At 31.4% G+C, this 12,505-nt stretch overlaps 1 protein-coding gene across 2 annotated transcripts in view; it reads left to right on the top strand.

The window, feature by feature from the left end:
* Positions 1–10,983, top strand: part of LOC121374971 (ATPase family AAA domain-containing protein 2-like) — a 48,825-nt gene extending 37,842 nt beyond the window's left edge. The window contains exons 21-26 of one of the 2 annotated variants that reach the window (XM_041502137.1): positions 106–228; positions 1,085–1,746; positions 2,113–2,133; positions 3,270–3,345; positions 4,088–4,335; positions 5,170–10,983. In XM_041502137.1, coding sequence (XP_041358071.1) covers positions 106–228; positions 1,085–1,746; positions 2,113–2,133; positions 3,270–3,345; positions 4,088–4,335; positions 5,170–5,259 — 1,220 coding nt within the window. In that variant the 3' untranslated portion in view covers positions 5,260–10,983. The remainder of the gene's footprint in view (positions 1–105; positions 229–1,084; positions 1,747–2,112; positions 2,134–3,269; positions 3,346–4,087; positions 4,336–5,169) is intronic. The other variant, XM_041502138.1, reaches the window with a different exon arrangement.
* The last annotated feature ends 1,522 nt before the right edge of the window (positions 10,984–12,505 follow it).

Genomic DNA, 12,505 nt, shown 5'->3' with positions numbered 1-12,505 from the left:
CAGTGTTAGCTATGTGTCAAGAATGTATTACTAACAAAAGTGATGTAAAGAGAGAAATGTAATTTTGAAATGCTATTCATAGAAAAAAAATTGTATTTATTACAGGGCGTGCAATACGCCATCGAGCCTGTGCCTTAAAAGATACAGCTCATGCTATGATAAAGACTGAACTGGATCCAGAATTTGAAAAGCATTGTAGAGAAGTTGCTGAATCAAGGAAGAGAAGAGGTAATGTACTCTTACATGGTTATGTTATCTTTTTGAAGTTATGTGGCACTATTTGTGTTTTGTCTTTATTGTAGATATACTCTTTCCAGGGCTAGCTCTGGCTGAGTGAAAAACTTGAAAGAATTGAAGAAACACTGGTTATTTTTTAGCATATTAATTATTACATGAAATTATTTATACCACCCAATTAAAACAATATTTGCCAGTTGATTTTAAAAATCATAATAGTCATTTTGGTAAGTGTCACAGCTTGATGTATAACTTGTTGTCTGCACATCAAAATTGTTTTCTGTAATCTTGTATTGATATTTGTTTTATACTAACAGATTATTACTATTGGGAGGGATAGATTAATAGAATATATCACCGTTGTTGAAGTTTAAATAAAGATAATATAGCGTGAGCATTTACTGAAGATGGGGAAATCTTAATACGAGAATTAAAACTCTTTTTCTAAAACAAAATTTGGCCAAATTTAAACAAAATGATTGGGTCTGGCGGGTTGGAGTATTAGGTGTAAGGGATTGATTCAGGCATCTGTGGGTCCAAACATAGGCCCCTTCCCAAAGGAAAGTGGCACTGAAAATTCCCAATTCCTATACTAAAATTCCCCAGTATACATGTATAAATTTAATTAATTAAAATTAATTTAACACTGGTGTACCGCATTATTTATTGGACTGAAAACATCCCAAGTATGAGTTACTTGCCCTATTTCTCCCAATCCCATCAGAAGTAGGAAATATCCTGGATAAATCCCTCGATATCCTATAAAAGCAAAGCATATTTTTGAATCTGCAATTAATGTTTTATGATGTTGCTGGCATCTCGTTAGGACGTTATTTTATGTTTGCAGGAGAAAATGCTGAGAAATCTGCTCCAGACTTCTGCTACACAGTGCCCATATACCAGGCCTTGAACAAGCAAAATTACGAGACTCCAAAAGCGAGAAGAATGCATCCTCAGTCTGAACGGTGCAGTCGACGTGTCCGTGGGTTAGACGTGGAATTCAACATGCCTCTGAACAATGTCGAGAAGCAGTGGTCAGATCAGAAACGAGGACAGAAAAGTCCAGAGAAGTCTTCCCCAGACGATGGCTCCCAGAAGAAAGAAATACAAAACTCTCAAAGTCCCACATTAGTCAAAACCAAATCGAAACCAAGGAAGAAGTGTATATGGGCCACCACAAAACGAAGAAAGAAGCAGAGAATGAGCACGAGTCCGAAACGATCTCCGAATAACCAGGTTGACATAAACGATTCTTCGGACAGCGAGATCGAATTCATACCACATTCGGGGTCGGCTGGTAAAGACATTCCTAAAAATGTGTCTGGTAGCTCCCCACCTCATTACTCCACACCTTCCCAGCCAGATTCTGCTGCCAAAGCAGGTTTGGCCAAATCACTGCCTTCCACGGAAATGCACGATCTCGTGCTTGACAGCGGAGTGGGAAGTTCCCTGGACAGCAATGGGGATTCTGTTGATAGTGTCGATCATGCTAAAGAGAAAGCTGGAAAGGTATTGGTGTGTTTTGGAGCATTTTTTTTTTAATTAAATATTAGCGAAGTTTAGATAAAAGTTGCATGTAGCACTTGTAACTTTTAATATTAAGATATTGTGTATGATGTCATTGGTTTTTGTTTATGGTGCAGTTTGCTTGATAGAAGAATATCTCATTAACTAACTTTAACTAAGTTTAATCCTCTCTTTAACTTTAATTTGAATAAAAGTTATATTTAAAATTGACTTAGCAACCTTGTAAACATGTAATATGAATCTGTTCATAAAATGGGTCTATAGGCATACACTATGATTTTTTTTAGTTAATTAACTTATTTATTTATTTACTTTATTATTGTTAATATTATTATTATTATTTTATAGCGCTACTATATAAGAACTAGGGTAATTTTATTATATTATTTGTTTTGGTTTTCTTTTTCTTTCTTTTTTTCTGTTTTTTGTTTGTTGCTTTGTATTTATTTTATTTTACTTTGTTTTATTTCCTTTTTAATTTTATTTTTATTTAATTTTATTTGTGTTTGAGTTTTGAGTTTTATTATCTTTTATTATCTTTATTTATGTTATTTATCCAGTATTATTATTTGTTTAAATGCTCTGTAATAATTTTTTAAAACACAACACAACACACACCCCTGAAAAAAACAAAACAATGCACACACACACACGACAAACAAATATATAAAAATTAAACAAAACACATTCCATTTTGGGCCACAGGGGCAGGAGACCCAGTTATTAAATATGAGGTGACACACAGTTGGTAATAAAAAAATGAAATATTCATTCCATTCTATATTTAGATTATCTTTAAACTGGGGGTGGGGGCAACACATAGGCCTACTCTGTCCCCTCCAGCTTTAGAGCTGATGGGGCAATGCCCCCCTGTCCTCCCCCTCTGCCTCCAACATCAATGATCTGATATTGACAACCATTGAAGTTACATGTTTAAGTCTAAACATTACAAGTTAAATGCTTTTACACTTATAACCTGTATCTAAACCTCTCCATTGTAAATTTACACTTGACTGATTGAAGACTTTCTAGCAGTCCTGGGGAAAAAAAAAAAAAATTCTTATTGCAATGTATCCATTTTTCATTTGATGTTTATCATTGATTTTAAACATTACAAAAAAGCATACATAACCAATATGAAAGAAATTTGTGAGGGAAATGCTAAAATATTCTATCATTAATTTGTTATAACTGTAGTCTCGCCTCCAAATTTTATACTGTAGATAATGATAAACGGCACAATTTGTGTTTTGCTGTCGTAACTGGACAACATCACTGTTTTTAAATGTTATTGTCCAGTGTAAGAAGTTAAAAAGAAAACTTTTAGATCACAGTTAATGCTTTCATCAGTCAACATATTTAGCTTTAATATTATTTTAACTTGACAGTTTTATCATTCTATGAATTTATTATTGGTGTATTAATTTTTTGATAATTTATTTTTTAAATAATGTTACACTAAATATTAATTATTTTTTAATTAGTACCATATTTTCGTATTGCAGTTATCGGATCGTATTTCTCCAAACCAAACTACCAATACCAATTCTTTTGAATACAACAATGTGGAACAAGAACAAGGTACTTATAACATGTTTTCTATGTACTAAAGAGATTTCATATGTTAGACATTTGCTTTCACTGGATTTTGTCATTTTCATGCATACTTTCAATTTTCCTCATGTAATGTCCTGGATGTGTTGGTGGTCTGGGTATGCATTTTTCGACACATAAGAGCTCATATTTGACCTGATTGTGCCTTTAAACGGAAAAAAAACAAACCTATTTGAAGGAAGGAAAAATGGGATATGTGTTTTTATGAGAGTGATTTAGGGTGGTGGAGGGGGGGGGGGGGGGGGGGGTGGGGTGTTAATGTAGAAAAAGTAATTAAAAAGCTGGCAAATTAGCAAATAAAAATGAAGTCAAGCTGAAGATCACTTTCCTTGAATATATCTTACTTTCTTTACAGATGACAATTGACTTTCAACTTAAGACAAGAATTGTTACGAACGGAAGACGTTGATTAATTTTTATGTTGTAATAATGTCCATCGGTTTTATTTAATTTCTCGTTCCAGCCAGTGCACCACGACTGGTATATTAAAGGCTGTTGTATGTACTACCCTGTATGTGGGATGGTGCATATAAAAGATCCCTTGCTGCTAATCGAAAAGAGTAGTCCATGAAGTGGCGACAGCGGGTTTCCTCTCTCAATATCTGTGTGGTCCTTAACCATATGTCTGGCATATAGCTGCAAATATAATGTGTTGAGTGGTCTTGTTTATTTATGATTAATTATGCCCTCCTTGAATTGTGTATTTTAGGACCAGGCTGTGCATTCCGTGTAACGAGAACTCGAATCCAAACCAAGGATCAAGAAAAAGCTTTGGAGGTCTTAGAAAGTCCCATACCACCTCTGATAGTTGACCAGCAGAGATTGCACAATTTGTTACAGCGTATTGTGTTGGTCACAGACAATTACACTGTTGGACGATTGGAAAAGCTGCACAGTGTACTCAGTCAATGTGTGTTTAAACATCGAAAGCAGAATGACAAGACACATCTAATAAAGGTAATTGTGAAGAGGGGGTTTTTGGTGTGAGATTTGGGATTTCTTTTAAAGAAAGTTTTCAAAAAATAAATTTTTAAATTTTCTTATGATTCTTAAATTATGGCACTCATTAAAGTAATGCAATTTCTAAGTTTTCTGTTAAAAAGAATAATTAAAAACATTTTGACCACAGAAAGTGTGCATAATTATAGTAGATGGCATCTTTTACTCCAATAGCAGGTTGCTGCTTGACTGGTTTTTGCTTATAATGTTAAATTAAGGTTAAATGAATATGACATGATATGATACTTTAGAAATTAGTGAAGTTGCGAGTGCTCATCATGCTAATAAAAAGTCACTGGAGTTCCTTAAGTAAAAAAAAAAACTCATCTAGCAGATAAGTTTAGTTCATTGTCAGGCAGTACAATACCAGCATGTTGTAAGCTTTGGAGAAAAAGTTCATCTGTTGTGGTTTTTAATGATACTAAAAATGCTTGATCTTATACAGGGTGCAAAGCAGCACTTTATATTTACTTGCCAATTGGATACTAAATGAAAAAAAAATCACTAGCCATCTCGAGATTTTTAATTGCCAGGAAACATATCGAATATTAATATGGATATATATGAATAAAATAATTGCCATAGCAGAATTTCACTCCCAATATATTGTACTCTTTCTTGGGTGACAATTGCTAAAATTGCAACCTGGGATGGACTTCATTTTCTTCAACTCACCACATATGTTGACTTTCTAGTATTATTGGTGGACAGTTCTTGTATGGTGGTACTTAACAGTTCAACTGTTCTATAGTATATGTTGTAGCTTCATTGTGAGTTTTTTCTTTGTTTCAGGAGATGGAAGAGAAAGTTGAATCTCTCACAGTGCATGCAAGACAGCGAGTGGAAATCCATGAAAGAATGCCATCATCAACCAGGCACTAGCTTCATTTCATCACACATCACCATTCATGAGATTCATTAGGAATGATAGTTATAACCTCCTATTCATACACAAGTTACTTAGACCAAATGAACTGAAGTCGCATATACTCTTACAAGTTGTATCATGTCGTGTTCTTTTCATAATCATGTTTCTATTCTTGGAACACACTTTAAAAGTAAAAAAGGTTGGTTATATTTAAACTATATGGGGTAAAATGCAAGTTCTAAAAAAAAAAAAAAAAAAAAATTATTTGCTTGGAATGGATGCTCGAGAGAGAGAGAGAGGGCGTGTCCTTGTTGGAAGACTGGTTAAATTTGTTGATGTGGACATTAACAATATTAATATTTTTTTTATTCCTTTTAATTATATTTTCCCCTGCTCCTTCACCTTTTAAGATCAATCTGCAAGATTGGCCAGTTTTGAAAGGCAAATGTTTTGCCTAAATAAATATTGTGACTTTATTTCATCTGGATTTTTTAACTTGAATGAATTTCAGTGCTTATGATAGCAGGGACAATGTGATGAAGTTGCATAATGTCATTCATATGTGCATTGTTATCATCCTTTGAAAATCAGGGATAAAAATCAGGTTACTTCTCTGCTGTTAAAGTTGCCATCTTTTTTCAACAGATTCCTTCTTTTTTTTCACAAATATTTAAGCTATTTTCCTTTTTATACTTTTCATCAAGTTTTAATGTATTTGTACAGAATATATATTTATTAACTTTACATTAATTGTATTTTTCATGTTTAATTGTGTTGAATGGTATATACATGAGTGTGTGTGTATGTGTACATATATATTTAAATATATATTTAGCTAACAACTGCCACTGTGTGCTATTTTCACAGTAGATTGTCAATTTTTTTATGTTGATTATTCTAAAGTGGGTTGAGGATTGAGGAGTTAATAGTCATACACACTAAGCACAGTAGTCTCTAAAAGCAATTTATTTTTAACAACTACTAATTACTCTACTGTCAGATATACACACTATCCATCTGAATTCATTACAAGTGCCTTGAACAATCCCACCTCCATATATTTGTTTTTATGACACAAATATTTTACAAATATTAACCATTTTACATAATATTATATTGTGTATTGTAATTGAATTGATTAAGTATAACTCTGGAGAACATTATAAACTGTAGAATGGCATTTATGCTAAATATGCATTATATTTAACATCGAAAGAAATAATATTGCTGTCTATGTTTTTTTATATACAACTGTGATGATCAAAAGGCAAGACTGAATATAACCAGGTCCCATGCTTATCACATTGTAGACTGAAGAATCTAATAATGACATGGTAACACCATACAGATTGTATACATGTAACTTCATTAGAAATTGGAGTCTAAAGTTTTATAAGCTTTTTATAAGAGATTCTAACAAACTGCTTTCGAGGTGTGTTTAAACAAGGATTGAGGAAAGATTGCGTATTAAAACGGAACAATTACAGGTCTTTTGTGCTCCATCTGTTTAAGCACAGTGTTATGCCATTTTGAGAAATGGTTTTGGAATAAGTTTAAACAAAAATAATAATAAATTTGAACAAAAACATGTAAAAGTTTTGATAAATGTTCTTCAAACATATACAATAATCTGTCATTAGTACATTTAGTACTTGATCATTCATAGATGAACAGTTAGTTTGAATTGTATTTTAGTACTATTTTATATTTTGTTTCTAATAGATCATATGTTTGCATGCCTTAAAACTGACAGGTTTTGAATTGCTAATACTAATTGGGTTGTACATATTAACAAAATGAAGAAAATTACCAATATCAGCATTTTTATAAAATTTTAAATAATATATTCTGGAAAAGGTATTCTGATAAAATAATAATGTTAAAAATATAGGCCCCTACTAATAAAAATATAGATGTCTATATAAAAAATACAAAATGAAAATCGAATATGAATTGAAAAGTAAGTCTAAAAAAACATGTTAATAAAAGTTTGTCTTTAAAATCTTTACTTAATAATTTATTTATTTTTTAAATGTGTGTCTTAAATGTCATGAATTCCAATGGTTCAAAACCGGTCTTACTTGTGTTTGCAAATCTACATGGATAGATTGAGCTGTTTTGATTATTGTAGAAAAAATTCTTAAATCTTTTCTTGCAAAGATTTAAATGGATTGTGGTATAAAAGAAATGTGTCTAGGTATTGATATTAATATAACTTACTTTTGATCTCTGTCAAAAAATAAGTGATATTTGTGAGTAAAAATTTTGTTGTTGGAGTGTTTGGTTTGTTTTTTTGAAGTTCGACTTGTTTCATATTTAATAAGAAAGGTGATTATATGTAATTAATAAAATGGATCATATTTACAAAATCTTTTATATTTCAGTCAGTGATGTATTGTACTGTAATTACAATTACTTTAAAAAAATAATTACATAACAAAAACGTTAAAATTTACATCAAAATAAGTTTTAAAATTAAATATTGCATTTATATTTGACAAATATACTTTCTTGTAATTTTTTGTTTTCTTTCTTGGTGCAAAACATGTACTTAGAAATGAGGCAAAAGGTTCTTCTTGAATAATGTTGGGTAAAGTTCTAATATAGACTAATTGGTCATGCTTTGTAGTCTTATCTACCTGCCCAGGTCCTATTCAAGGTTCAGGCATGTCTATCCCAAGCCCAGTGGCTGGACTTGAAACTAATTGGTGAATGACCTATGTAACTACATGTACTAATATATCTGACATCTGTAGATACATAAATTTCTTTAAAACTTTTTATGTTTTGTCATTGAAAGTTCTGAAACATATGTATCGGATATGCTTGTTTTCGAAATGATCTCTAAAGTAATAAAATAAAATGATGTCTTGGGGTTTGGGATTTAAAGGCATGAATATATAAGCAAATTTTCAAAGTACATTTAAAAGTGTCTGTTGTTGTTTGTGTAGCATATGAGTTGACATTGAATATGTTGATACTTGAAATGTATTTATTTATTCATGCATTATTCAGTTTTTTAACAATTGCAGAATTAATGTTTATTCTGTAGTAAATTGTAGTCAAATTTAAGTGCTACAACATGAAAATGTATGCTTTGGGGGAGGGGGAATGAATGCCGAATTTGATTTGTTATCTTGTTTATGCAGAAAATATAGTCCTGTTCTTGTAAATTATAAAAAAACAACCCCCAAAAACCTAAGCTCATGGATAAAGAAAACTAGTTAAAATTTTAGTTAAAAGTTTAAAGGTTGAGATTGTTAAATATTGTTTGTAACAGTGCTTATTATGCAGTATATATATAGTCCTGTTCCTGTAAATTGTAAAAAAACAAAGAAAGATCAAGTTCACATATATGGTGGACAAAAAAAACACATTTAGAATTTTTGTTAAAGGTTGAGAAATGTCAAATATTGTTTGCAAGTTTTTAATAATGCTCAAATTTGCACAGGATCTCTAACCTTGTGTTTGTCAAATATAAATGTAAAACTTCTAATTACCTCTGATGTAAAAAACCCAACCCAAAACAAATTTGAACCTAATTGAAAAAAAACCCTTTATTTTAACAGCTTGCAAATAAAATTGTGAAGTTTTACTGTTGGGTTTTGACAGTTTGTATTGATAGATGTGTTAATATTGTTAATTAATTTTTGTCATTAGTTAGAAAGGAGTTTCACACAGATTTGTTAAGTTGCTGGTTTCCATAATTGTAATGCTTTAGCACAATAATAACATTTCACTGACTGAGAAATTATTCACAGAAAATTTTAGATTCATCTTGTTTCTCATAGTACATCAGCAATTCCGTTGTAATTGTATGTAAATTCAGATCAAACATTTTAATTATGGTCAAGTTCTTGGCATGATTTTTAAACAACCCAAATGTCCACAAATCTGCTTGGTACAAATATGAGAAAATACACAAAATTAGAAGAAAATTGCCTCGGACTTAGAATATTTTTCTTTTCAAAGCTGTGTGAACCATGTGTGTTGTACTTTGGATAAAATTAAAGAAAATGAAATTAAAAAAAAACACGTAAGTATACTTTTTCCTCAAATTAAAGTCTTAGTCTGTGTTTACGATAATCATGGAGAAAAGTATTGCCAAATTCCACTCACATAATACACAATTCTTCCAAAGATGTGAATGAAACTGATACCTTCCAGTTGAATTGTTTGTGTAATGAATTTTATTTAAGACTTGGGTGGAAAAATTATTTTATAATTTAAATGTTTAATGAACTTTGCATTTATTTTACAAATATCAATTGGTACACTAAATTGATATTAATTTCTGCAAACAATGATTGCATAATATATAAAACAGATTAATCCAAATGATTGTACCTAAATTTTTGCTGGTTTACTTAAAAGCTGTATTACTTTTTTAAAAATTCATTGATATGGGGATGTGGGAGCATGGTTCGCACTGCTTCAGAAAATTTTGAAATTTATCAATGCATTGAAATTGCAAAGTTTTTAGATGCTTATATAGATTGATGGACAAGTTGGAAATTCCTGACCGTGCCATATATGCTGTAGTTTTTAACTGTAATAAAATTACAATGTGTTTCCGTATTGTACTATATATTACAGTTTTCTAGAAGTCGCCCTTTAAGATGAGTAATTGGAGACTAATATATTTTCAATGAAACCTCTGGAATAATAAAAACTCAGGGAATGTTTGGCTTGAAAGTGGGAACCCTGTTAGAGGGACATATATTGGTGTAAAACTAGACTAGTCTGGAATTGTAAATAATGGATATTTAAGAGAAAACGATACAGAGGCGTTCAGTGTGTTATCAACTGGTTAGTACAACACTTGACACCCATGAGTAGAGTTTTTTGTCAGAACATAATAGAAGTATTAAGTAGGCATGTATCTGTAATTTAGGTACATTGAAGATTAAGCATGTACTAGCATTAAGAAACACGCTTGTTTGTGGCTACAACATGGTTCTGTCTGTATATAATGGTAGTTGGTGATGTCACAAGCAGTGCATAGTGTTGCTGGGTAAAGTCATGTTATAATGACTAAAGGCGGTGTCGAATATTATAATAATCACAACAATTAATAATCATTTTAATTTTTTCTGAATTCTCTCTCCCCCATCTCATTTCACAGGTTTGCACATGAGAGCTTAATTTGTAGTTATTTATAATCAAGGGTTATTATGTTATAGATAAGAATAATTTCATGTAGTCTGGATCTCAAAATATGTTTCATTATTGAATAAACAAAAACTGATTTAGCACAATATGAATTTTAATATTTTGTTGCTGTGTGTATTGCCTATAAATATATTTTCTGACTTTCTTGTTGATCACGTTTCAAATGTTCTGGTGTCGCCACTTTGTTTCCCTCATTTTATAATTCATCCATTTAAAAAAATCTGTATATGCAGGACAATCGGTGTATTTATTTATTTTGTTTACTGCAGTTGTGAAGTCTTGTATCTGATAATAATAATAAAACTGGCAATACATAGCTGATAGCATGTGACAACAGTAATATCTCATTTACATATAATACATGTACATAAAATTACATAATAACTAAACAAAATTGTTTCTAAATAACTACATATTAAGTTGAAATGGAGTTTAATTGTAAATGTGCAGTGTGAACAGTTGTGTATTGTTACAGTGGCTCATTGGGTGTTGCATGAAGCAAGGAAATATGTTTGTTGCATTTCTATGTGTATGGTATGGTGTAATAAACGGTTCGACCTGCTAAATGTTTTATTTGTTTGTAATTACCATTTTGTTTATTACTGGGGTTTTCTTCATTTTTGTTCCATCCTTAGGTTGAGGCCTTTTTTGGTTAATTTCTGTACCATCTGAACAGCAGTTAAGACATTTTCAAAAATTAATTTTCTATTTTAGAAGTAGACAATTTATACAGAAATTCTTGAACAACTTAAACTACTATTTAACAAGTATTCTGGGAGTACTAATATGTGTATATTCAATGTGTATTAGGATGACCAGAAAGAAAGATATTTCTAAATATGAAAATTCATTTATTATACAACTAGTCATTAAGAAATCTTTTTAGCCATACCACATAAGGATTCATTTAACGGATTGGATTTTTTTTCGTTCCAACCAGTGCATCACAACTGGTTAAAGGCTGTGGTATGTGCCTTCCCGTCTGTGGAACAGTGCATACATAAGATCTCCGACTACATAAAACTTGCCTCATGCTTAAATAGCTGAACAACTGTCTTATTTGTAACCACTGTAAACTAATTGAAAAAAGAAATGTCTTTCATCCAATGGTTTGACAAGATTGAAGCCATCACCATAGATGTCCTTTCTCTCGCTTTTAAAAAAAAAATCTTTTCTGTTTGTTACATGTAATCCTAAAAGGGAATTCTATGGTTTACTAAAACTGAATGCGACATACTTCTCCTTTAGTGAACATTTGAAGAATGGCACTTCATATAATAGGAAGAAAATATGTCTCGTTCTGGGCATGTTTGTTTGGTAATTTTAGAATTCAGAATCTCAAATGAACACAGAATTTAATTAAAGATGGATTCCAACAATTCTCAACGTGTAACGATATTTTTCACCAACAGGACTTGTTTGAATTGTATTCATTTAGTGGAATTTTAAGAATTTGTTCTCACTAAATTCCAACAGCCCGACTGAACACACAGCCTACTCTAAATAAAATATGCTCCAGATTGCACCTTTAACCTAGCAAGTCAATCGCTCGTAATAAATAATAATGCAGATCAAATGTATAATTCATCAGACAAGATTACAAATCTTTTGAACATTGTTCAAACATTACCAACACTATATACACTTTCCTACATGCCTTTGACATACCAGAATCTGAGAATGAGATGCTTCAATCCTACTTCACCAGCATCACTGGTAAACAAGGAAATGCTTTATTTACGCACTCGACACATTTTATTTACGGTTATATGGCTAAAAACCATACACATTCAGAGGAAACCCGCTGTCGCCAATTCATGAGCTACTCTTTTTTTTTCTTTTTTTTTCAATTGGCAGCAAGGGATCTTTTATATGCACCATTTCAGAGACAGGATAGCACATACTACGGCCTTTGATATACCAGTCGTGGTGCACTGGCTGGAACGAGAACTCTGGTAAACACTTTCGACAGTTATATCCCCGTCCCAATTTGCAACAAGTTGGCATGTTTCAGTCTATATTCTTGGAATATATGAATAACAAATTTCTGGCAATTATTAGATTTGAAATTAAATTTTTGAATTTAAT

Source organism: Gigantopelta aegis, chromosome 6 (assembly GCF_016097555.1).
Source record: "Gigantopelta aegis isolate Gae_Host chromosome 6, Gae_host_genome, whole genome shotgun sequence".
Lineage (NCBI taxonomy): Eukaryota > Metazoa > Mollusca > Gastropoda > Neomphalida > Peltospiridae > Gigantopelta > Gigantopelta aegis.
Note: the sequence above shows the minus strand (reverse complement) of the source record. Positions and strands in the feature narration are given on the sequence as shown.